Genomic DNA, 27,198 nt, shown 5'->3' on the forward strand with positions numbered 1-27,198 from the left:
ATTGAGGACATGATAGCTGCAGTGACTTGAAGCCTCTTTAAAATGAGACAGTGTCAGTTTTGGGCAGTGCCTTAAATGCTGCTGCTGAATTTGTTCTGATATTTCAACTAAGGCAAAATAGCTGTTGAAAGAATAAATAAATAAATTAGCTTTAATGAAGACTTTTACTTCCTATAAATGCATTAGGCTGCATTACAATATTTTTTTTCTAAGAAAAACAAATCTGCAAATGCACCAACTCCATTAACTTTTGGGACAGTTTTAGGAATATTATAAATTAGCTAAAATATGACCTAAATGTATTCCTAAAATATTACTTCCAGTGACTGACCATCTCTAAATCAGGCCTGTAAATAGATCATTTTATTTTTCTTTTATAGTAAACTATTAATTAAATATTTAACTGTCCAAATTGACCAGAAAAAGATCTATATTCTAAAGCATAACAAACTGTAAATGCTTTAGACACTTTTAGACAACAGAGACACACTTTTTCTGCAGTAATAAAGTAGAAATATTACATAACATGGCAGGAAATTTAATCTCAGTTTAGGAGCCAAACTGTCCAAAACTTCAAATTTCAAAACGTCAATTTATTAGGAACTTTTTATTGGAAAGTTTATAGTGATTGTGCAACATGACTACAGTCCACGTCCTTTTATATAGGCTGATTAATGAAGCACTGTTTTGTATCTTGTGCTGGAACATGCATGAAATAAATGATACAATTAATTATTCCTGTCAGAGCAAACACAACCTGATCCGATTCAGTAAATGAAACCTCTCACACCTGCTTCAACTTTTATTCACCATCATAAATATCCAGTTTATTACAAAACAACTCACCGGTCAACATTATAAATAGATTTATAAAACACGGGAAAACATTTAAAAGTGACACTTTTGCTGAAACAACAACGAAAACAACAACAAAACAAACCCACAGTCCTCCCCCCAAAACAAGAAAAGGTTTGGTTTGATCTGTTTTAGGATCAGTTTGACTTTAATTCACATAGGCTATGTAACAAGGAGTTTAGTTTTAGACGTTTTGCGCGTCAGGGTGGGGGAAAAGTCTTTTGTTATCTGTGTGGATAAAAATTAAAATTGATCATTTTCCCAAGCTGTACGCGACAGAACAGGGTCACGTTTTAAAGGGAGTTCGCCATTACAGGAGTGAATGACCTAAAACTGGTCATATCAACTCATAGAAAGTCTTAAGCTTAAAAAACTTTAACATTTTCATTTTCTCACATCCTGGCACAAACCAAACTCTATTCAGAATTGTATGTAATTTTCTCACTTTTCGAATAATGACATTTTCTTTGCGTTTTTAAACATCATTTTTAAGGCCGAACTCGAGCTTATAAAGTGGACGTCTTGGTGTTTTAGAGATCCTGTCCCTCAGTAAAAGTTTTGGCCCGGGCCTCACCAGCTCCAGTGGTACATGTGCGCCAGCTGCTGCACCCCTGGGTGCTGCTGAGGCAGCCCGGGATGCTCCGGGCCGTACGCGGGGTGCAGCAGCGGGGAGTAGGCACACAGAGGCAGGCTCAGGCCGGACCTGAGCGTCACCTCCAGCTCCTGCGCTGTGATTCGATCACAGGGCTTCCCGTCCCGCACCAGCAGCGGGATGGCGACCCGGCGCGCCGGCAGGAGCGGCAGCGCCTGCAGGCTGTGCTCGGACCGCTTCATCTTGTAGCGGTGGTTCTGGAACCAGATCTTCACCTGGTTCGGGGTGAGGCGGATCAGCCCGGCCAGGTGCTCCCGCTCCGGGGCGGACAGGTAACGCTGCTGCCGGAAGCGGCGCTCCAGCTCAAAGGTCTGCGCCTTGGAGAAGAGGACCCGCCGCTTTCTACCGCGGCTCTTCTGCGCAGTGCCGCCCGCCGGATCCCTCTCCGCGTCCGGGGACTCGTCTGTAGAGAGCTCGGGAGATTTTGGCTCGATGCGGGAGTCCAAGGAAATGCCGTGTACTGCAGGGAGACAGGGCAAGTGATCGGATTACTGTTAGTGCTCTGATGACACAGACTGGAACTCAGAAACTCCAACCAAAAGCAATTTCTTTTTAAAACAACGACAGACTTTTTTTTTTCATTTGCTTTTCATCAGAAATCAATAAACGTTTACACTGAAAGTAGGACAAATAAATACAGCTCAGGTTGTTGTTTTATTTCGTCTTGTTAATATGCTTTCCAAGAACTATCCTGACGCAAACTCCGTGTTGAACTCCCTTCACAAAAACACTATTTTTAAAATCAGCGTGCGTCTGGATGATTGGACAGCTCTTCACTTGCTGTCCTTGCTTGAAAGGACCAAAAATAAACATCGGCAACAATTCCGAACAGTGTGGCTGAGCTCAGAAATCAACATCAATAACGAGGCATTGATTTAATTATAAAACGACAGTGTAATGTGTATGGAAACAAAGAGCCGGTCTCCAGTTACGCACGGATGTCTGTGACTGTCCGGACAAAAATGAGGATTAAATGATGATCTTCTGTCATTCCTATAATTGAAATATTAAATTTGTCTCTGGATTTACTGAATATTTCAAGTAGTCATCGATTTTTAAGATGATAAGTGTAGTTTAGTATTTATTTGGCAATTACGCACGCGTGTCAGATGTGCACTGATATGCTATAAATCATATGAGGTTAATATACTAACTTTTTATTGTGTTTTTATGTTTTGAAGAACACGTGTCCTGACATGAGAAGTGCAGGTTACCGGATCCGCGGCTCCACCTGCCGTAGCTTCTGCCGCCGCGCCCGCACAAACTCCGGCCGCTAAATCCCAATTTCTGCGCGTTTTCCGCCCCTGACACCTCCGCGGAGGCCTCCTCGGTGTCGTCCTCCTCAGTCTCCTCGGTCCCGGAGCCGCATCTCCCGGTCGAGTCTGGGAGATCCAGGATATCCCTCACGGAGAAGCCCGTTTTTGTGCTGGTGCCAAAAGACATGACTTGGAGGGGGGGAAAGAAAGAGAAAAAGAAGAAGTTCCAGGGCTCGAGTCCCGCGATGATACAGCCTCTGCAGTCCGTTAGAGAGGAGCAGACAGCGGAGGGTTTGGGTCCATGAATGCCGTTAAACGTTGCGGGAGCCCGGAGCTGCACGGGCCGACCGGAGAGGATTTACCAGCATGAAAAATACATGAGGGAAGACATTAAGAGAGTGTATCCGTCCTTTTTAACTGCGTGTGTGCGTGTGTGTGTGTGTGTGTGTGTGTGTGTGTGTGTGTGTGTGTGTGTGTGTGTGTGTGTGTGTGTGTGTGTGTGTGTGTGCGCGCCCGCGCGCCCGCGAGCGCCGTTAAAAAGGACGGAGGCGGGTCCCGAGGGTCAAGTGGTTGAGGGTGTGAAAAAAAAACCCCCGGAGCAGCGCTTATACCCTTTTCCAGCAAAATGAGCGCGTATACAAGAGAGATGCTGGAGCTGCAGGAGGAGGTGAATGTTTAATGATGGAGGATTAGAGAGAAAGAAGCGCCTCATTTACATTTATCAGAGTCACTGATCCGCTTCCTGTTTACATGGTAAGCCTGAGATGTGTCTCAAACTCAAGAAAAAGCTTTAAAAAATACTTTAATGAGTGTTGTTTTGTTACTGTGTGAAATAAGATCTATTTACGCAGCATAAAATATCAGCATTGCAATACAAATGGGCCAAAAAATAAGATTTATATAGATTTACAACACTGAAAAAAAAACATTTATTTTCACAATTTTGAAATTAAAGCACAATCACAACGTTTAATTGCACAAAAGTGAAACAACAAAACAAAATGAATGTAAAATGAAAAGTTTAAATAAGATAACATGAGCTTAAGGTCCATAAAAAAATGTCTAATTTAGTAATTTTCATATACATGTACAGGAGCCAAGCATTTTAGGAATACTGGGGTCTTGAGTCCCCTGTTTAATTCAGTGATATCTTACTGTCCTCTGTTTTACACTTTATTTTTATTGTTAAATCAGAGCTTCTAATTGTCTTTTTAAATCTTTCTCATACAGCAGGAATAAAATACTGGTGGGAGAATGCGTATGGCTCTACAGGCTTACTGGAATCAACTTACAAAATACCCGACATGTGTACATTTATAATTGTAACAGTTGAGTTTGCCTTCACACCCCCAAATTCACATGAATACGAATATGCACATGTGCTAAATACTGAGGGGCACAAGTCCCCGACGTCCCCCTGATATCTGCACCTATGCATGTGTATTTCCCCCTTTTAAAAAAAGGTGTAAAAACAATATTATAAGAAAAAATTAAGTCATAAACTTAACAAACCCACCCTGAGAAATCACCACATATAAGATGATTATCACAGATTGTTTGACTCTTCATCTGCTGTCGGAGTTAATCCTCACACCAAACACTGGAACCCTCTCAGAGTGTTGACACACCAGCTGATGGACTCACTGATACACAAACACAGTTCAGATCTGCACTCCCACAGGAGAGCTGATTTCCGCTCCTATATATGAGCACCGCTCTTCATTACTGTGTGGTGGCCACACTTGTTTGTAGGCTGTAATTAGTGTCACAGACATTTTCATATGTCACAGAAGCACAGGTGTAAATAATAAAATCAGGTGGCTGAATTCCATTTAGCTGTGTCAGTTTAGGGTCCTGGTGTTATGCATGTCGACTCACTGTCACACTGTCATGACTCACTGGGATGCTTGAACAGATCAGAGCCGTCTTAGTGTTGTAACACCTGTGATTTTTCCATAATGTCGACTCAAGACATCTGCTGTGAAAACGCTCATCCCCTTAATCCTTCATGTGCTTATTTATTTTCCTTTCATATTTCTTTCAGTCTGTTCAGCAATCTGCATTTAACCCATGTCAGTGCAGATAAAATGAGCCCAGACTTTGCATTTAAATATGTTTAAGGGATCAGTTTCAAGGACTTGTTTAGCCTAGCTTAGCACGAAGAGCAGAAGCAGGGGGAAACTGATATATAATTTACATGTGGTATCTTGTACTTAAGTTAACTTTTGATTAAACAGCTAATTAACATAGATTAATCAGCAATGAAAGTAGTTATTTGAAACTGTAACCTTCATCTTAGACAGTAGTGTCTGCTCTGTAGGTTTTTAGCCATGCTATATAATGGTCCAATGTGCCCTCGTGCTTTGGTTTATGACCATATATCTGCAAAATTAATAATATTCCCATCAGCCTCAGCTGTACTTTGTGTTTAGTGCTTATTAGCAAATGCTAGCCTGCTAACAGTAGTACAGTACAACTTTACAGAGCAGCTAACATGGCTTTAGTGTCTGGTGTTTGTGTATTTCACTTTGTGTTTCTTGAGTTTGTATGGTTGTATAAATCACACGTGCTGAATTCAGCTGTGAGCTCGGATACACAGCAAAGAACTACATTTTTACAAGATATTTAGTCTGTTAACGAGTCCTTATTTTCTTAAAATATGCCAAAAATGTACTGTGTTGAGTGAAAGTCAAGTTGTGTCAAGAAATTTTAGAGAGTTTCTTGATTCTGTGTCACTGATCAACTGATGTAGGCTGCTTTGAGGTGGACATCATTTTGTCAAAGTTTAAAAAGAAAATAAGGCTTTGATTGTTAAGTATGAGAGTAAATGACTTGATAAGTGTGAGAGGTATCAATAAAAAATTTCTGACCAGACATCTGTCTGATTTTTCTTGAATTTTGTGACATTACAGAAGGGTTTAAATGTCTGGTTAAGTTTTGGTTTCCACTTAGAATGTGTGATGTGTGTGACAATGAGTTGAGCTCTCAGTGTGTGTGTGTGTGTGTGTGTGTGTGTGTGTGTTGAATCCTGCTGGGTGGTCGAACTCTGCAAACAAACACACGACGAGCCGACTGCCACAAAGACCGCACAGCCTCCACATTTATCCCATTTATTCCCCCTGAACACTTTATAATGGCCTGACTGCCTCTCTCTCTCTCTCTCTCTCTCTCTCTCTCTCACACACACACACACACACACACACACACACACACACTGCTGGGAATACATGTGAGGCTGCTGGGAGTTGTCATGGTATTCAGACTGCTGCCTTCAATAGACTATCTTCTATATTCATGACCACACACACACACGCAGACAAGTTCCCATTTCCAGCAGTCAGCAACTACACTGAGTTGATTTGTCCTAAAATAATATAATAAAACTTACAAAAAGGACTTCTTAATTAATGTGTAAAACACAAAATTAAACTGTTAAAAAATCAAAATGTAAGACGGTGCATCAAAGTAGACAAAAGATCAAATGAAAAAGAAATCTATCAAACAAATGTGTTGTGACCTTGTGGTAACTAAGTGTAATAAACGTAAAATAAGTAAAATCTAAATAACATAAAATGAAAATAACAACAAATGGAAATAAGAAAAGAATTAAATAAAATTTTTGAAAATGAAAATAAATAAAATTAGTTTAAAAACACATAGAAAGAAAATTCATAAAATAAAATAAAGACTTCCCTCATGTGCCCCAGGCTCAGCTGTAACCTAATAAACACAATATGCTTCTTATCTCAAATTAGATCTTAAATTTCAAACGTAGATCACAATTGCAACTGTCACTGTGGGAATACTTACAGCATCCAACATAAGTAACACTTGAAAAACTTGTTTTATCTTTTATAAAAGGTTATAAAAATCATCTTCCTCACCACAGTCTGCAAGAGCAGCTCCAGATTGAAAAGTGGGTGGATGCAGATGAGGAAACAGCATCTTCTGAGCATGCTCAGTAGATTTAAAGTGATGTTAAATAGTGGTTCCCAAACTTTGTCTCTCGGGACACTTTTTGAGAGGTCAAAAAAATCTGATGATGTCATCCTGAAAACTTTAAAATGAACTGAAAAAAAAATTTAACAGGCAAAACATCTCAGAACTCTGACTGCAGCTTTAAATAGACATTATTGAGTCCAGCAGTCATCCCTGAGCTCAGACTGCCCCCTGCTGTCACACTGAGGAACTGCAGCTCAACATACAACAGACAGCACAGTTCAGAGGTGCAACATGTAGATTGATTTGATTTTTTATTTTGTGTCATGCACACTCTCATATGCCCAATGCTTATGGGTTTACAAGACACCATTACAAAGACGCTAGTCATAGTTAAGTCAATATAATTCAGTTTTATAGCGTCTTTTTTTTAAATGGAAACTTTAAGAAAAAATATACAGAGAGTTCAAAAATTGACCTGAAATAATCAGATGTGTTTTGTTGGTTTGAGTTAAAGGGAAAGGACATCAATAAATAAATTAAAACTTGTATTATTCATTTAATTTAGCTTTTTTTTTTTTATCACTATTGCAGTAGTTCTGCTGTCCTCATGCCTCTTTTATTTGAAAAGGTTTGTATGATGTTGTGTTTGAAGTTGCCTCAAAATGACCATAATTTCACATTCTGTCTCTTCTTTTTTTTTTAAAAAAAACTTTATGGGTTTATTATTTATGCATAACTTCCTAAATATATTTTGAAAGGTTCCCTAACAGACCTACATAATTTGTTACTAATTAAAGAAAATAATAGGGGGGAAGTTCTAAGACTTTGGTTAATTTAAAAAAAAATACTGCTCCATTTATTCCCAAGATCATATTTATCCATCATTCATTTACTATTGGAAACCTTATTCATGTTTAATGTGAACTGCCTGTTATACTACCAAAGTAGGCTACATGGTTCTTTCCAGGAAACTCTCTTGGATATCATTTGGTATTTACAGACCTGTAAATAAACTTTTACATTGTTACTGGTAAGTAAACATATTTTCCACCACATTCAAAAGTTTGTCAAATGAAAGTCAAGCTTTCACTGATCCTCTCTCCACTGAGGATAACACGGTGTAACGCGGGATGTTGTCCAAAAGGAGGCGCCATAGCATTAAAAATGATACCTTCAAATAGGAAGTCGGTGTATTACAGTGTATGATTACTGTGTTTCATATTACACTCGCCTTCATTTAGTTAAAGCTGCTTCCTGAATTTCTACGTTTATATTCTTTCATAACAATATAGTGATTCAGATTACTTATTGCATTAATGTTACAGAAACAGGGCCACCTCTTCTCACTATGAACCAGAGACATGCTTCCACTCTTTCTACTTCACACAGCTGTTATTACATTTCAGTTGCGTTTACTTGCTGCTGTTTCAGTCTGAAATAATATGGTTTAGATAATCTGAATGAGCTGTCTGATAGTCTGACTGTTCGTGTTTCTTACCCTGGATGTCAAATGTTCCCACATAAGAATCAGAATCAGAACTAACCCAACCATTATCATCAACGATTGATGGAAAATGTGAGACCCAGCTAATCTATTTAACCAGCTGTGTCCATTGCATAATTATGCATTGCTATTTCAACTGTTTATGCATGTCTTTGAGCCATTTCCGCTTTTAATCCATACATTTTAGTCAGTTATGTCAATTGTTTTCAATACTTTTTGCTGAATGGTGTTTATGGATGAGCCTACTTTTAGCTTATTTCAAATTAAATATATTTCCACTGTTTATAGATTAGGCCTAAGCTACTTTTATTTCAACTGTTTACTTTTAGCTAACTATTTCAATTGCATATCCATTACTTTAGCTAGCTAGGGCAGGACTCAGATTACAAATTCATCTCCTACTTCAGATCTATGGACACTGCCATGGATTTATCATGAGACTTGTCCTACTGCAGAGATGTTCAACTTGTTTTCTGCAGGGGCCACTTTTGCAAAATGACAGGGGGCAGTCGCAGCAGCCCCGCATGGATCAGGTGTAGTGGTGTTTCTAGGTTTTGAGGACATTCAGGGTTTAGCCTGGACCTCTGTCTGGGAGACTCTCTGGCACATTTTTTAATAAACAAGCCTTTATTGATGCTTTTTTTTTTTTTTTGCTCTTGGGCACATTAAAAGTACAAACAAATTACCACTGTTTATCAATTTACATTTATTGTGAATTAAAAATTGGTTGGGGGGCATCCAGCACCTTCTTGCGGGCCAGATTTGGCCCATGGGCTGTAAGTTGAGTATCACTGTCCAAGTGGTTTGAACCGCAAAGCTCAGTTTTCGCTGTCTACTTTTCTCTTTTTAGAACAACACCTGAAGTTAGGCTGCTTTTCTCTGATTCAGTTCTTCGACTTTTGTCTCGTCTTGTCTCTCCCCTGTGTGTGTATCACTCCAATAGCAATACTCATCAGAATGTACAGATTTGCAGAGTAGCATGATGTGAATTGCTTTACAATGAATTGGTATATGAGTTTCCTCAGCCACAAGGGGGATACATGTTTGTCATTTTGCCAGCAAGGGAGATGGCATCCTCCCTCAAATGGCCCAATGATTTTAGCTAACCAGGCTATTTTATTCTTTTACTTGGTTAATTATTTCAACTGTTCATGCATTTTTTAGCCAACTATTTCAACTGTTTATCCTCTACTTTTGGCTGACCAATGTGATCTCATCCCTACTTGTTGTATTTTGACACATGGGCAGAAGCCCCCCAGGTGCTCCTAAAGATAGTGGTTGATTTTAGCTGTGTCAGTCAACTCACGTGACTAACGATTGACTAATTACTCACATAACAACTGAGGTGACAAAATATCTCGACACTGACTTTTAGTTTCACACAAGACACAAACGCTGGTCTCCTGGGTCAAAGTCCTATGCATGCTGGACCCACCCACCTTACCCTCCCACCTGCCCAAAGCTGACTTTCTCGCTCTTTATACTGTCTGTTGCTCTGAACGTCTACTAATGACAAAGATGGGCTTACTCTGGATTTGGTTGAAAGCATGGTGCACTTCATGCAGATGCTGAAGGGTACATTATGCATTTTTTGATGCATGTATTCATTACTTATTGCTAACTACAGCTGCTACTTTTTGCGATTCATTTCAACTGTTACTTTTACCTGTGTATCCCCCACTCCGCCCCCGCCATGTTTGCTATGTTCCACATGCTTAATTAGTTTTTTTAGTCTGTTAAAATGACAAAGAGTAAAGAAAGGAAATATTCTTACAACTATTTCCCTTACTGAACAGAAAAATGCAGCCGTACACCTTCTGAATTCAAGTTTCTCTCTCACAAATCTACCGGGCGGCTGTAGATTAGGACATAGCAAGTTCGTCTACCAGGTCTGTGGTTCAAACCCTGACCCCGCAGTACATGTCAGAGTTTTCTTGGGCAAGATACGGAACCTTGTGTGTGAATAATTATCTAATGAGCAGGTGGCATCTTTTATGATCAACCAATAGTGTATGAATTTGTGAGTGAATGGGGTGAATGGTGCCTATGGTGTAAGCACTAAGAATAGCTTATATGTTCTGTAAAGCATACTTTATTCAAATGCAGCAAGAACATAATAATGCTCACCAAATCCATCTTGGTTAATCACTGTTCCAACAATCATCAACTCTCATTTGGCCTCTCCCAGTTGCCACCTTACTCAGCTCAGCTGCCTGTTCCACCAGCAGAGACTGACCTCTGGTGGCTCGTGCTGTGCACTACATCACCTCAGCATCTCTGTGTCAGTTTAAAAGAAGAAGGAGCATCTGTATTTTCGATGGTATTGAAAATGATACCATCTGGATTTCTAAATACCATGGTATACTGGAATACCATCGCCAAAGCCTACTACCCATGACTTTCAGCAAACTGTTTCGACTGTTCATCTGTTACCCGTAGCTAGGTATTTTAAGTGTTTGTCTTTTATTTTTAACTACTTTTTTATAATTAACTTTTTTAATGCTTTTTCAGCATTTGAAAATACAATACATTACAAATGTACAAACAACAATCAAAACAAAAAGCAAGAAAAGTAAAAAGGGGGGAAAAGGACATATACATTCTTCTTTTTGGCTGCGTGTACATTTATGCCACATCATATTGTGCCTCATGTTCATTCAGTTAGCATAAACAATTCTACAATGCACAAAGAGTAAGGATAAGACCCAAAGATATCAATTGATATATTCATCATCTTTACTGATCATCCCCAGATGGGGACCACAAATATGTCTGAAAACCTTTACACTATTATTAACTTTGTGAATAAGCTGCTCAGAAGAATTTATCCTCACCAGCTCATCACTCCATTCCCTGAGGCTGATTTTTCTTTTCACTTCCAATGTCTCAGCACTCTCCTATTCCCTGTGATGAGGGCTAGTTTCACCCAGGAGCATACTTTTGAGGACAGGTTAGCCTCCATTGGTAAGATGCCAAGAATACATAATGCTGGATCCTCAATGAGGTCTGGTTCCAGTATATTGTTAATACATTTCAGAATAGCTGACCCAAAGTCATGCACCATTTCACATTCATAAAGCATGAGGACCAACGTGCCCCTTTCTTTGTTGCATCTCTAACAGCTATCATCCTCCCTAAGCCCCAGCCTTGACATTTTCAGTGGAGTCCAATAGTTCCTGTTTATTATTCTAAATAATCTTAATTGTGTCTGCATGTCTCGGGCTATCAGCACCATGACTATGCTGCTTTCGTCCAAGTTTCCCTGTTGATAGATGCTCCAAGATCCTTTTCCCATGCACGCTCAACACCCTCATAGTTTGGGGACTGATGTTTTCTAAGCTCGTTATAAAACCTAGATGTCCCCACTCTATGCTTCCAACTTCTATGCCACAACTCCTGAATGCAAGTAACAGGGGCAATGTTTTTCTTTCTATTTAGCTAACTGTTTCAACTGTTTTATCCATTACTTTAAACTAATTCATCCATTACTTTCAGTAATTTATCCATGTGTAGAGAATGATGTCTTTGTTGCTTGGGTTGGTTAGGTTTAGGCAAGAGGAGTGAGACTGGTTAGAGTCAGGGTAAAAATGCCAGTGTAAGCCAATTACTAACCAATTACTACGACTCTGAAACTGAGAGCTCACATGTGACCGCTTCGACTCTGCAAGGTTTCCCACCCACACAGAGTTTAAAGCCTGCAACTTCGTACCAGTCATTTAGAACTGAAGAAGCCTCTTCAAGAAACGCAAGCAAGTCCAGTTGCCTACAATATAGCCTAGCACTTATGAATACCGTGACCTGGATGATTGAGAATCTTAACCGACAAGCCAATTAAAAGCAGAGAAGGGCAGATCATGGATTCGCTATTCAGGCAAACACAAATTGACTTGTGGGATGGGGACACAATCTTGTGGGGTAGCCTACAAGCTCTAACCTGTGTATACACTTGGACCAAAAATGAGAGTTTACACTCAATACATTTACATGCACAGTTAAGTCAAGCTACAGTTGTAGCTCCACTAGGCCATTTAATCGGACTACTGTCCTCGTCCGAGTATACAAGCACAGGAAGGGCATTGAATTTATTGATCGAAGCATGTGCGACTTCACTATGATAGGTGGCGATATGCCCCCTTCCAGCTTGTTAGTACTGGACCTTTTTCCGGTTGACCTTTTGCGTAACAGACCAAACAATTGATGAACAAGTTAGCTGCCGTTAGCTAGTGGCAAAGTGGTTCCATGGTCGACAACTTTACAGCTGTGTTCATTTCGTCCTTCCAAATAAACACATGGCTCTGGATGTAGATTTCATCATGATCTTACTGGCTTTTTCTTCTGTTATGCATTCAATGCTATTCGACTTTCGGAGCAAAGCAGGGGTAGACACTGGAGCATGCGCAGAGCGCTTAGGCTAGTTTAGGTCCAACTGACTGTACACATGCAGGAGTAATTTGACTCCCAATTACATTATCTGGGTGCCTTAGTCCGACTTTAAAAAAATCAGTTTAGTATGATATCAGTCACATTAACATGTTTACATGTATTTTAAGAGTCTGGTTTTCGCCAGACTAACACAGTAAATCGATTTTCTCTAATGTCATGTAAATGTACTGACTGGCTATGTGAGGGGAGTGCATCAGGGTCTGTAATCCGGCCTTGAGCTGTCAAACATGTGGATCTATGTTGTCTATCATGATCAGTGTGTCCAAATACCATTGTTGACCACTTTAGCAGGCACAGGTAACACAGTGTGATCCTCACAAGATGGCGCCCCCATCCAAAAAGTTTAAGCCAGTATGAGGTCAACGTCACATTCTCAAAGGCCTACCTGTCTTATCTTGTCTGCTTGCTTCCTAACTAGTGGTGTTCAGTGTTACAGGGCCCCCTCAAGCAACTACAGAAGCTACCCCCTGGGTACAGTACCCTGATTGGGAACCACTGATTTACATGTTTGATTGGTTAGTTGTGTTCTCCAATTTGAGCTAAATAAAATGCATTATTACTGAATTGTATGGGACAGGGTTTCATCAGCCTGTCATGACGCGCTCAGTGTAAACATGTGGACTTCAGAGAAATCAGGGAGCAGCTTTAAACTCAGCAAAGAGCCCTTCAGGAGCCCTCGTTCTTCTGAGCGCTGACGCCAGATGATCCTCCTGCTCTGAAAACAGGAAATGATGACAAGTGTTTCACCCAGAGGAGGAGGAGGAGGAGGAGGAGGAGGGGGAAGAGATGATTCAGATCACTGCAGGCTGCAGTCTGAGCATTGGATGGTGGAGCGGTGAGACGCTGTGGACGGCAGCTGATGGGTGAGACAACAAATACTGAACTTTGACTCTAGACAGCTGAAGGTGGCAGAGAGTGAATTCATATCAGGCTTAAAAGATATTTACTCTAATTTTTTTTTACAAGTTGTTTTATGGAAACGTTGCTTTGTTAGTACTTGATTGTTTAGAAAATGACGTGTTTGATTGTAAGAGTCAGCAGCAGGAAGTAAAGCATTAACAAGGAAAAGGAAGATAGCTGCCTTTTGTGCAACATTTAAACAATATCCAGGCTACAACTGATTTAACTTTCATTTTAATTCTATCGATTACTTAATGTTTTAAAGTGCTATGAAAATATTCGCCTCATGTAGAAAAGATTTCAGGTTGTCTTGAGTATATTTTTCTGTTACAAAGTCAGATTTTGTGAAGTGGAATTTAATGGGAAATCAAGTATAATCGTCTTAATCTGGGAAACATTATTCTCCTGCATGGTTGATTGTGAATTTAGATTTATTCTACTTAATTTAAAAAGTTTTACAAAAAGGTCAGATTTGCTAAATTCAGAAAAAATAAGTTCATTTGACTATGATAATGTTTGTTTTTTGATTCAGTTCAAACGGAAGTCAATTTAAAAAAGAGGAAATACTGCTCACTGCATGTCTGGAAGTTTATACAAACCATTAACACTGTAAATGTGATAATGAATGCCAGAGAAGCAGAGACGCGGAGCTCAGGATGCAGCCTGTTGTTTGTCCAGACATTTGAATTCGTTTTGGAAAAAATAAAATAAAAAAAATATCCTTTAACTGTTGCACTGCGGGTCTCTTAAACGCCTCAATTCTTAGAAAGAGATATTATGTATGTGGTATGTGAACATAAACTTGAGTTAAAGTGGTCGCTACACCACCACATATGAATATATAACACTGTAACCTGCAGCAACTCCGACATTATGCTCAGGTCTTACAATAAAATATATAAAATATGATACGATGTGATTTATTAATGTACTCTGAGGCTGTTAAAGGTCTGTTTTGACATTTGTAAACACAGCAGGAATGCTTTCAATTATAATCAGATGAGAAACACAAAAAATGCAAATTATCTTCTACAAATCAAACCATGCAATGTGAGTAAACCTGAAATTGAAATGGCCAAAACGAACACTTAAACATCTCTTAATGATGATTAGGTTGATAAATGAACACCATAAATGTTTTAGGCTATATCGAGGGCTTGGAGCCAGAGGGGCGTAAGTGGCATTTTGGGCGAATATGGGTTCAATATATCAAAATAAAGGTCTCGATGAGCTCTATCCAATGGTGCCAAAAAGACCTATCTGAGATCAAACTGTATTAAATAAAGCAACAAAACAATAAAGACCTAACACAAATGTGTGAGTAATGTTTGGAGCCAGAGGGGCGTAAGTCTACTTACGCCCCTCTGGCTCCAAGCCCTCGATATATATTTTCTACTTACGCCCCTCTGGCTCCAAGCCCTCGATATATATTTTAATCACTTCCTTCAAATTAAAACGTTATTCTTAAAATTTTGTTGTTTTAACCTCATGGTACAACCAGAAAAATGGCAGAGCAAAGAAGTTAAGATTACACAAGTACTTGACCTTATCTTCCGTTATTTATTCTCGGGGTCTTTAAAAAATAAAATAAAAGGCCTGTATGTTTATACCTTATTCTTCTTAAATTGATAGAAACAATAGCTGCAGCTGGTTTCATTTCGCTGTGCAATGAAAGTAAACAAATCCTGTGCTGTCTCATCTATAGGCCTAAGCTAATAGGCCTATGTCTCCTATATTTGGGAATTTTCGAGTAGGTCTATTTATCAAGTAAAAACATTGAACAGAACATCAACGGAAAAATCAATAGACATGATAATAAATCTGAGCACCGTATGTCTGGGTTGCAGAGCAGAGCTACGGGGAGGTGAACCAGCTCGGCGGGATGTTCGTTAACGGCCGGCCGCTGCCCAACCCGGTGCGGCTCCGGATCGTGGAGCTGTCTCAGCTCGGCATGCGGCCCTGCGACATCAGTCGCCAGCTGCGCGTCTCCCACGGCTGCGTGTCCAAGATCCTGGCCCGCTACAACGACACCGGCTCCATCCTGCCCGGAGCCATCGGCGGCAGCAAGCCCCGGGTCACCACCCCCGCCGTGGTGAAGCGGATCCGGGACTACAAGCAGAGCGACCCGGGCATATTCGCCTGGGAGATCCGGGACCGGCTGCTGTCTGACGGGGTGTGTGACAAGTACAACGTGCCGTCTGTGAGCTCCATCAGCCGGATACTCAGGAATAAAATCGGGACTCTTTCACAGCCGTATGAGATCACCAAGCCGGTCCCGACTCAGCTACAGTACGGACACGTTTACCCGTACTCCTCCTACACCGGGCCCGCAGTGACCCCCACCGGGACCAGGACCGGCAGCGGCCCCGCCGGACACGTCGGCCTGCCGCGGAGCTGGCACAACATCCTGGGCATCCGAGCCTTCATGGACCCGACAGGTTGGTGCACACACTTTAAAAACACTTTTGATTTATACCTTAAAAATGCTGAAAAATAAACTTTATTTTTCTTTTTATTAACTTTTTAAATTCAACTTTTAATTTTTAAATAAACGACTCTAGCTCTATTACACAGGCTGTAATATAGGCCTGTCTTCTCATCTGAGTTCATAATGATAATATTCAAACCCAAGATTAGCCTACATGGTCAATAAATACCTAAATCAAATAGAAATTCTGGCGTTCCGTGGCTCCATCGTTTTATAGCGACACATTTCTAGTAGCCTATTTCTATTTTTTCACAATTCAGACGCGTCTTTCAATATTTTTAGGGAATTCTGCGCATTACTATGAAACCTTTATTTAATTTTTTTAAAATTTCATTTAAAAGTTTGGTTCGTTTTATAAATATTTGTCTAAATATGATAAAGAAACAATGAAAGATGATTAAAAATTAAACTAATTATTTTTAAAAGCAAAAATATAGAATAAGTAATAGAATTCAATCTTATTTATAAAGCCCAATATCATAAATCACTATTTGCCTCAGAGAGCTTTACACCATACCACATTCCTCTGTCCTTAGGACCCTCACAGCGGATAAGAAAAAAAAACTCCCCAAAAAAACTTTAACGGGGAAAAGAAGAAGCTGAAAATACTGAAAACACAATAACAATTTTGATTGGTTTAAAACAATAAAAAAGTAATTCTGTGATATTCAGTTCATTATATTTAAAGTTACCTGTCAAACTTCAACTTGTTGAATTAGCAAAATATCCTAGAAGAGTCAGTTTTTTTTGTAGATGAATCCGAAGCATCATAATAAATATATATATATTTTTAATTAGCCTACGTCTATGATTTGCCTCACCGATAATCATAATATAATAATGAGATTTTTAGACCCATATTCTGAGGTTTTTCAGGAATGATAATGTTTGACACATAATCTGACAGTCAGCAGCTCATACTGGAGAATCCTTATCAGATCATTTCCATGCTTTCATTGTCTTTAGTTCTTTAATCGATCCAGATCTCCTTGTTACGTTACTGTACCAGCGATGACTCATTTTAACCCTGTACACCTCAGTGACTCCACAGTCTCTGGCTCCATCTTTACAAACCACTCTAAAAAAAGATTCATGGGGATAGTGGATAGTGCTTAAAATTAAGAAGTTTTTCAGCACAAAAAAAGAAAAAAGTTTGGTTTCATTAACAATTCTTTTTTTATCAGTTGAGAACTATTTTAAGAAGTTGGTCAAAATCAAAAACATTTATTTTAGATTTTTGAGTAGGATAAATATCTTAAAATAGTTTGCCCACATCTTTTGGATAAATATTAAGTTGGTTCAACTTAATTAAGTTTTTCAAGGTCAAAGCAAATCATGTTGGTTGTACTTAACTGATTGAGTTTGAGCTGATACTTTAGAATTCAGGCTGCATTTAGTTTTATGTTCCTTTTACTATTTTCATCCAAATATTAGTTTCATTTTTCACTTTCTAGGTCTCAAAGTTTGTTACTAACTTGTATGAAGGTTCCAAATACATTTAAACTGAATAATGTGTGATATAGCATCAGCGACAAAAAATTTGTTTTTAATTCTGAAGCCACTGAAACTTTAAAGCAGCATCCGTGTTGTTGGGTTATAGAGTCAGGTCAACAGAATCCATCAATGAAAACTAAAACTACTTTATGAGCAAAACGCTTCTTTCTGGACACACAGAAAAATGTTAACTGTAATGGAGACGAGATGGGGGGAATACAAAATGCTTCAAAATCATCTGTTTGTTCTTAAAATATGGTCCAAGCTGCAGAAATTGATCTTGTTTTTACTGAGTTTTAGTTTTGTGCTCAGTACCAAAATCTGATGAGAAAGAAAATCTGTACATTTTAATCACTTTCTGTTTCTTTTAGAAGAATTTTATGAGTAAAACTATAGTAACTCGTCCCCTAAGAAAGACATTTGAAGACTGAATGGAGCTTCATATCTAACTGACTGAGTAAATGCGTAACTGAACACTAAGCAAACTGATCTTTTAAGGTGGATTTGTGATGTGATGAGTTTAATACTTCTCCCAACCAACATGAGCCAAAAATGTTCCATTATTAACTGTTACATTTGTGTTAATTCAGCATTAATGTTTTCTTTGTCAGCACTGTGTGGATCTGATGGACATGCAGCCAAAATAGAGGAATGGACCAGTATGACCAGTAACACCAGCAGCAGGCCCTTTCCTTCTGGAGTAAATGGTGTGGAGAAAACCAACAATGAGCTGGACCTCAAATACCAACAGCAGGTAAATAAAATAAACAATAACTGACATTCATGATTCCAGTCTGGTGTTGCTGAGACTTGTGAATGTTTTATATTATTGATGTTTAGTTTGACAATAAAACTGGTGCAGAAAAATAAATCAGACCATGAGTGAACAGGTGAAATTAAAGAAGGGTTAATAAATAAATAGCTGCAAGACTGATTACTAAGTTGGTAAATAAGTGGTAGAATTTATAATTCAGCACAATACAGTTATTGGAAAAGAAAACAATGAATGAAGTCATTCACAGATACATCTTTAAAAAAGAAATCGTAAACAGGATTATTTTTCCACAATGCAGTTTGATTCAGTCGCTGGTATTTTTCCATCCCACAAAATAAAATGTAACCAGAGCTCTGATTGTCAGCGAGGCCTGAGCACGTCCTGTTTTCCAGCTGCTTTATGAGGAAACAACAACCAGACTGTGGATCAGAGTGATGCGGAGAGTCAGCTGTATTGACATATGATAATAACAAATGAAGTCCTCTTATTCTTATATCAGAACTCCTTATATTTATTAATACATATAATAAAGAAGTGTTTATAGTCAGTTTAACACTGTGGTTGCTATGGTTGCCTGCATTTGAGCTCTGATTCAAAACGGCTGTCAAACTGTTGACCGATCAACTAATCAGAGCCAAATATTCTCGGTATCCCTGGTCTCATGTGTGTCCTAACTCCGTGTCTGTGCTCTTGTACATGTCTGTTTGTGAGGACCAATTTGGGTTTAGGACTTGGACAGTGATGATGATTTTTAGAAAGTGAGGACATTTCTGCAGAGTTTGGGCATTTCTGGAAAATGCATTTATTTTTAAGGACAGTTTTGAAGAGTGGTGGCATTACTCAGAAAGTGAGAACATTATGAAGAGGGAATGAGGTTTTGACTTTTTGTGGATTCAAGAACATTTTTGGAAAGTGAGGATACTTTTTGAATTGTTGAATTATTTTATGGATTCAAAGATTTTTTGTTAAGTGTGGACAAATGTTGACTGTTTTCAGATTTGAGGACATTCTGGACAACTTTTGAAAATAAGGATATTATAAAAGTGAGGACAATTTAGGCTGTGAATGAATTTGTGGATAACTGGGACATTTTTGAAAAGTGTGGAAATGTTTTAGAAAGTTTTCTGGAAAATGAGGACAACTTTGGAAAGAGAGGACAGTTTCAGATACGGTAACTTTTTGTGGATTTGAGGACATTTTTGGAGTGAGAACGTTCTGGAAAAGGAGGATATTTTTTGCAATGTGGAATATTTGGCTTTTCAAAGACATTTTTGTGAAGTCAGGACTTTTTTTAAGTGTTTTTAGGACAATTCGAGGACATTTGTGAAAAGCGAGGACAATTTAGGCTGTGAATGAATTTGTGGATAACTGGGACATTTTTAAAAAGTGTGGAAATGTTTTAGAAAGTTTTCTGGAAAATGAGGACAACTTTGGAAAAGAGTGGACAGTTTCAGATATGGTAACTTTTTGTGGATTTGAGGACATTTTTGGAGTGAGAACATTCTGGAAAAGGAGGATATTTTTTGTAATGTGGAATATTTTACTTTTCAAAGACATTTTTGTGAAGTCAGGACTTTTTTTTTTAAGTGTTTTTAGGACAATTCGAGGACATTTGTGAAAGGTGAGGACAATTTAGGACTGAATAAACTTGTGGAAAATTGGGACATTTATGGAAAGTGAGGAAGTTTGTGGAAAATGAGGACAATGCGAGAAATGTGGACTGTTTTGTGGATTTGAAATTTTTAGAAAGTGTGGACATTTTATAAAGTTAGAAAGATTGTGGAAAGTCAGAGCATTTATGGAAGATGAAGACATTTGTGTTAGCAAATGTGGTAATATGTGGATAGTATACTGGAAATGATGATAATATGGAAAAACTAAGGATGATTTTGTAGAGTGAGGAAGTTTTGGAAAGTCAGGGCATTTGGAGGTTAAGACTAGTTTTAGGGTTTATGTTAGAATAAGGTTCAAGTCAAGGTTATAATTAGGATCTGTCAGTGATGGTTTGGTTGCCGTATGAGGCTGGAGTTTAAAAATGGTGATAACAAGTCGTTGGTCAGTCTGTCAGATTTCCATAAAAGCTGCTTATATTCAAGCTCCCCAGAGGATTAACCCCCCAGTGTGAAGTTCTGTTTAGCGAATGGTTTTAAACAGATACACTCCGTCCTGTTTGTTAATGTATTTATTTTCCCTCAGTCTTCATCCAGTCTGCCTGGTTACGTCTCAGCTTGTGCGTATTCTCCACCAAACCAGTACAGCATGTACGGAGGCCCAGCAGCTAACTACATGAGCACTGGACACCACTGGGCGCCCCAGTCCTCCAGTCTCCCTCCCAGTCTGACACCCAGTCTGACCCATGGTCAGGCTCATCCCGGCCCTGCAGCACCACTGGAGGCTGCAGATTTCCACACATCTTTGAAACTTCCACAAGGAGACGGTGAGACTTATTTCAACACACATTTGATGTGATCCAGATGTTTTGTTTCCATAGCGATAACCTGATAGACCCTTATTATTTCAATCAAAATCAATACCATCTTTTTGACACTACACATACAGAGGTCGTGGACTCTAACTTCACCCCCAAAATTCTCAATTGTTCTTCCAGCCCACTGTTGATACACAGTTGTATTTCAGTCTGCAGACGCTGAAGAAGAAGTTAACTTTGTGGTCGGACTGAAAATAACAAATCTAAGAAACAGTCATATAAAAAGCCACAGAGCTTCCATCCTGTGTTTGAAGCTATAAAAGCACATTTATTTTCTGCTGGATGCTGCAGTTTTCTTCTCAACAACCGCTAATGTTTGTGTTTTTAAGAAACAGGGCTGAGATTAAAATGGTCCCAAATTACACAGAGGGGAAATGGCTTTTTTGGCTTTTTTTGGCTTTTTTTTTTAATCAAACTGTCTTTAGTTTGTACATCGCTCATGCAGAAAATAGAGATAAAATACAAATGATACAATGAACAATGCAGACTGAATTCTGGTTAATTTGACATTATTGAGAGTATCATTAATGAGAGTAGTGGTAGTATTCACCTGCATATATACATGAAATATTTTATATTGCTTTAACTTTATTGGTTCATAGTTTTTTAACTAAAGAGTTGTGTCTTCATTACTCTGAATTAATAATATAATAATTAAAAGTCACTCTGAACAGCAGCCATAATTTGAACTGGAAAAGTTAAAAAATACTGATCAAAAATCTGATTCCCAACCAGGAGCTTTAAGCCTCTTTACAGCTGCTCATAAACAAGAGGGCAGGAAGAACCTGTTCTTCATAAAGCTCAACAGATAATGATCACCTGAGTTCAACATTTCCACATTAATTAATTTCTTTCTTTTTTAATCCCTTATATCACGTCACACAATTTATCTTGTACTTCACTGTTTAAATGGATTCACAATAGTCATAATAATAAAGAATGTTGGCAATAAATATGAATAAACAGTAATAAAGCAAATGTACAAGGATGGCAGTTCTTTGGTTATGTAACATATTTACACAACCATTCAGCCCAGTTAAGACACATCCTACAAAACCTACAAGTGACATATATTTCTTAACAACTGTAGATTAAGTTTTCTAATTTTCTTCGTAATTATTTTTTACTTTTTGTCTGATGTTAAAGGATAACACTGGTGATTTTCAATATTTTTTTTAATTGTCAGTAAATCTCATGTGCACACCAGAACCACCAGTGAATGTGTCTGCTAACAAATACTGTGTGTGTATCAGAGCCTGATATTTATTCTTCCTCTGTGCCTTAGAGCTCCACTGTTGTCCAATGACTATTAAAAACACATCAATATCAAAATCACACTGTTGCACTGGGTGACATGTTCCTTTATTACCATGAACACACACACACTGTAGTTTATTTTGATTAAATTCCACAAACACCATCCTGCTGCCACAAATACTCACTGGAGCACTAAATGGGGATCAATCCGTTACTGAAAATAGTCCCCAACAAATGCACTTTTTCCTCCTGTCTGTTTGATGTAAACTACAGTGACCAGCTGTTTTAGGAAATTATTGAGACTTAAGAAGAAATAAACTGTTCATGAGACATAAGAATAATGATCCTGGTAAATGATTTTATTTTTGTTCTTTTCTCTGCAGAGGACAGGAAACCTCAGATTCCTCTGTACAAACATCACAGATTGTCTTCAGCCTCGTGACGACTCTGAGCAAACACAAGAGGATCTGATGTGATGCTAAAAGACCTAAAGTCATGTTTTATATCTGATGAGAGTTAAAGAGACAACATGACTTATACTGCTTCAGACTGGAGCTCAAGACCTGAAGGAAAAACTCCACTGTGGCTGTTGAAACTCCTCCATGATCACCTCCTCTCTGGACTGTATTTAATGATTTGTTTTATTCCCCAGGATCGGCAGCATACAGACATGTGGTGGAAGAAAAATACATTAAAGCACCCAGGATTATAAATACATCATACATCATTTTTTTCATTTCAAAGAGACAGTGCACCCCAAAATCAAAAATATATATTTTTGCTCTTACCTGTAAGTACTACTTATCTATCTAGATTATTTTGGTGTGAGTTTCCAAGTGTTGGAAATATCGGCTGTAGAGATGTCTGCCTTCTCTCCAGTATAATGAAACTACCGAACTACACCTGCCAACCATATCATCAGACATGAGGAACCCTGCATCTACTGCTAGCTCACCTAGCACAACTGATTTAACTCATGTTACAACTCAGCCGAGGAGGACGCCGATAATGTTAACATCTCGTGCTGTCATGAGCATGAGCCTCTGGTCCATGAGTAGATGTACGCTTCCCTCTGCACAGTGATACGGTTGCAAGGTGTAGTTTGATATGAAGAAAATAGTTCCTCACAACAAGGTATGTGGATTATCTTGAGTAACCAGGTCATGATTTCTGTAAAGAGACATTGCTGTTGAGTTTTTCAAGCATAGTTTTTCAGCAATTTGAGCAACACAAGCTGAGTGCCATGTGGTTTCATTATATTGGAGAGAAGGCAGACATCTCTATGGCCGATATCTCCAACCCTTTGCAACTCACACCAAAACAAACTAGTTTGATAAATAGCACTACAGGTAAGAGGATAAATATGTATTTTTGATTTCAAGATGAACTGTCCCTTTAACAACAAAACAGAGTGTGTTGTTTCCTCTTTCACTCCGAAAAACAAACACAATTTTGAAGGAATAATTCTACATATTAGAGAATGGGCTCATACCCTTTCTTGCCAACTCTCCAACAGAAAGGGGAAAGTAGGGTATTTCTGTCTATTGCTTGAATCTCCAGCTTTTTTTTTCCATATTTCTTTCATAAAAGGAAAAGTTTACTGTAAATTGCTTTGGAACTGTATCATCTTGTAAAATATTTTGGTGAAGCTGTAAATATATTTTTCTATAAATGAGCTTAATAAAGACATGCAACAGAAAATGTATGTTGTGGTACTGAGTTTTCCAGATGTTGGAGCAGAGCAGAGAAGAATGACAGATGGTCAAATATAGTAATAAAGATATATTTTTAACCTTGACGTCCACTGTTAACTTTCCAGAGTTGTTGTAATATGTGTCCATGACATACACAGACAGAGCAAGTCAAATATTTATATACACTGAAAGTAGTCCAGGGTTTTTGTAGAATCGTCCAGTATCAACATTGTTTCTGGCGACAGAGTTGACATATAATAAATCTATTGTGTTACTCTGCAATTAAGGGTTAAACTGATGACAACTAATGTCCACTCTACATTTTTACTGTATTCTATATTTTAACATGTTTACTATTTAAACTACCTTAAACAAAGAAGGCTTAATCATATAGATGATACTGATCTTTTTATAATGATCTCATTTTTGTTATCTAAAGTCTATCAGCTGGTTGTAGTTCTACCCAACTAAAAGCCTAATGTTTTAACCTTTTTTATGCCTCCACATAGCCATGGCTGAAGGCATTATGTTTTCAGGTTGTCCGTCCGTCCTATTCTTGTGACCGCAATTTCTCAAGAAAGCCTTGAGGGAATATCTTCAAATTTGGCACAAACATCCACTTGGATCCAACAAGGGACTGATTAGATTTGGTGGTCAAAGGTCAAGATCACTGTCGCCTGGCATCGGTCTCATTCTCATGTACGTGATATCTCAAGAACACTGAAAGGGAATTTCTTCAAATTTGGCACAAACATCAACTTGGACTCAAGAATGAAATTATTAGAATTTGGTGGTTGAAGGTCAAAGATCACTGTGACCTCACAAGACAATTTTTGGCCATAACTCAAGAATTCATCTGCTCATGATGACAAAATTTCACACAAATGTCTAATAGGAGAAAATTATGAAGTGATCACATTTTATATCCAAAAGGTTAAAGGTCAACCTCACTGTGACATCATAATGTTGGTCAAAAACACTTTTAAGGCCATAACATATCTCAGGAACAGAACAGGAGCTTTTTGGTGAGATACTAAATATGTGACACTAATCTTGGGTATCCATCTTGAAACTGTGCTGATTGTACAGATCATCTGTGCTGCCAGGTTAAAGATGTGTATGAAGCATCCATGTTTTCACAGACATGGATGGAAACTGTAACTGCAACTTGAGTGGTGCATGGAGACATACAATCGCGAGGTCATTCTAGTTCACCAAATGACAAGAATCCATGCAAAAGAAAAGTATTTCCATGCTAAATATCATAATTCACATAAAGCACATATGTAGGTGTATTGTGAATTATGTTCACACCAGAAACAGTGTTTCACATGTAATATTACATGTGTATCACATGTGAAACATGATATATATGATACGAAAACCTCACACCTTTATGTTCAACATGTGTGAAACCCACATTTGAGATGTGTTTCACATGTGATGTATCATTTCTTTGTTTTTAATACAACAGAAATTCAATAAAAAGTAAACTAAACCTGGAAAAACAAAAAAACGAATTCAGTTTTGGACTTGTGAGCTGTTGCAGGTTTCAAGAAGCTTCCTGCAGGTAAACAATAAAAGGTGTAAGATGATCCATCAGCAAACAGCTCAGAGTAAACAGAGGAAGCCCATTAATACCTGAACAGTCTGAGTGGTGCTGATACACAGACTGACAGAGCAAACACCAGGGTTTTGTTTCAAACTGTCTCTTTAGGAAGCATTTGAGTCATTTAGGAAGCCAGTTAAGTCCTGATTCTCTTCTCTGTGATCTGCTTTGTGCTGGTCAGTGAGTCCTTCTGTCTACAAACGTCCACCTGGAGTCACTTCTAGGACATTAAGGGAAAGGTTTAGGGTTTCTGAGTCTTATATTTCACAGTGTCTGCCATCATTCCTATCAGTAATAATGAGAATGTACTTATCAAATTCATTACTGAGATCAGGGACCATAGTGATGTTTGTTTTTAGTGATGAAACACGATCAGACAAACCTCCAGATTAACATATTTGGAAAAGAAAAAGAATGTGAACTATAAAATTATTAACCAAACAGTTTACTGTGCAACTTCTGCTTTAACCTCAGTTTCCTGTGAAATGAGGGGTTATTACCAGCATTTCAAAGTTCATGTTTCAGCTTTTTTTTGTAATATTACAATACGGATTGTACAAAGAAATGCAGCTGAAGCCCACTCCAATATTTTCAGATATCTAAATTAAATTGAAATAGAATAAAACAATTAAAAGGCAATAAAAAAAATAACGTAAATGAAAGTGTCACTAAAGGAAGAAATGCGGTCTACATAATCTAGGTAAGTGGTTTACGTTTTCACAACCTACAAGCCCTGAGAATTAAATACCAAAAAAGAAAAAAAAGACTTACACTTCATTCTTCAATTTATGAAAAATATTTAAACTCAAAATCAGCTTATCCCAGCTGACATTGGGCAAGAGGCAGGGTACACCCTGGACAGGCCGTCAGACTATCACAGGGCTGACACATAGAGACAGACAACCATTCACACTCACATTCACACCTACTAGAGACAGACAACCATTCACACTCACATTCACACCTACGGCCAATTAAGAGTCTTTGGACTGTGGGAGGAAGCTGGAGTACCCAGAGAAAACCCACGCTGACACGGGGAGAACATGCAAACTCTGCACAGAAGGGCTCCCCCACCCCAGCTTTGAACAAGGAAAACATCTTGCTGTGAGGCGACAGTGCTAATCACTGCATGTCGGTGCCACCAGCTCAGTAAAAGTACCTTGAATTTGTACTTAAATAACAGTAGTACAGTTTGTAACTACCTGTCTGATCACATGCAACCCAGTAGCTAGAAAAACATCTGCACTGAATGTTTCTACAAACCACAGAAATGTTCCATTTGTCCATTTTCTTGGCGGATGCATCGAAACTTTGTTGCTGGAAGCGCTGCTATGTTCTGTGAAACCCAGGATCAGTGGCTCCAATGTTGCTGGGAAATGATGTGATGTGTCGATGAAAAACACCCAGGATTGGTGGCTCAGACGCAACTTGAAAATGCAACAATAGGCCCGTTTCCACTGAAGAAGTTCCTGGTACTATTTGGGGGGCAGGAACTACTACAGGAACGTCCTCTCGCTCGGCCCTCTCAACCGCCGTGTCTCTACTGAGAGAGCGGAGTAGGAGGAAGGTTCCTATAAAGTTACCGGGCTCTGTATGTGACGTAATCGTTGCGCGACCATTTTGACCGGGGCGACACAGCGTTAGCTGTTAGCCCTTAGCGGTGTCTGTAATAACTCACTAAACGGCCCGTGAAAAAAAATTTTTTTTCCAGCGGATGTCTTAGTTACAACATGATTGAGCTAACTGGAGTAGTTTCATGTCGTATCCGACAACTTGAGGCTTTTAACAGATGACGTCCTGATGTTAGCTTTGCTGCTGCTGTTAGCTGTCCCTGTCAGCTG

General features: G+C 38.7%; 2 protein-coding genes across 4 annotated transcripts; one reads left to right on the forward strand and one right to left on the reverse strand.

Annotated features, from left to right (window-relative positions):
• Positions 1-578: 578 nt before the first annotated feature.
• On the reverse strand, positions 579-3,306 carry nkx2.2b (NK2 homeobox 2b). Of its 3 annotated transcripts, none has more exons than XM_050058228.1 (2): positions 2,722-3,306; positions 579-1,967 (listed from the first exon to the last, which is right to left on the reverse strand). In XM_050058228.1, exons 1-2 carry the CDS (start codon positions 2,948-2,950, stop codon positions 1,426-1,428), a joined length of 771 nt encoding a protein of 256 aa, XP_049914185.1. In that variant the 5' UTR covers positions 2,951-3,306; the 3' UTR covers positions 579-1,425. The 3 variants fall into 3 exon arrangements, with proteins under 3 accessions (XP_049914185.1, XP_049914183.1, XP_049914184.1); XM_050058226.1 differs by having other exon boundaries at positions 581-1,967; positions 2,662-3,303; XM_050058227.1 differs by having other exon boundaries at positions 585-1,967; positions 2,704-3,297.
• A 10,154-nt stretch (positions 3,307-13,460) lies between these two features.
• On the forward strand, positions 13,461-23,736 carry pax1b (paired box 1b). Its single transcript, XM_050058270.1, has 5 exons — positions 13,461-13,515; positions 15,400-15,990; positions 18,146-18,288; positions 20,506-20,746; positions 22,438-23,736. Exons 1-5 carry the CDS (start codon positions 13,512-13,514, stop codon positions 22,494-22,496), a joined length of 1,038 nt encoding a protein of 345 aa, XP_049914227.1. The 5' UTR covers positions 13,461-13,511; the 3' UTR covers positions 22,497-23,736.
• Positions 23,737-27,198: the final 3,462 nt, after the last annotated feature.

The sequence above is a fragment of the Epinephelus moara genome, chromosome 12 (genome assembly GCF_006386435.1).
Source record: "Epinephelus moara isolate mb chromosome 12, YSFRI_EMoa_1.0, whole genome shotgun sequence".
Classification (NCBI taxonomy): Eukaryota; Metazoa; Chordata; class Actinopteri; order Perciformes; family Serranidae; genus Epinephelus; species Epinephelus moara.

Coding starts and splice junctions, on each gene's coding strand:
- pax1b (XM_050058270.1), top strand. Junction 18,289..20,505: donor ACCTCAAATACCAACAGCAG/GTAAATAAAATA, acceptor ATTTTCCCTCAG/TCTTCATCCAGTCTGCCTGG. Junction 20,747..22,437: donor GAAACTTCCACAAGGAGACG/GTGAGACTTATT, acceptor TTTTCTCTGCAG/AGGACAGGAAACCTCAGATT.
- nkx2.2b (XM_050058226.1), bottom strand. CDS start 2,950: ATGTCTTTTGGCACCAGCACAAAAACGGGCTTCTCCGTGAGGGATATC. Junction 1,968..2,661: donor ACATAAAAACACAATAAAAA/GTTAGTATATTA, acceptor GTCTCCCTGCAG/TACACGGCATTTCCTTGGAC.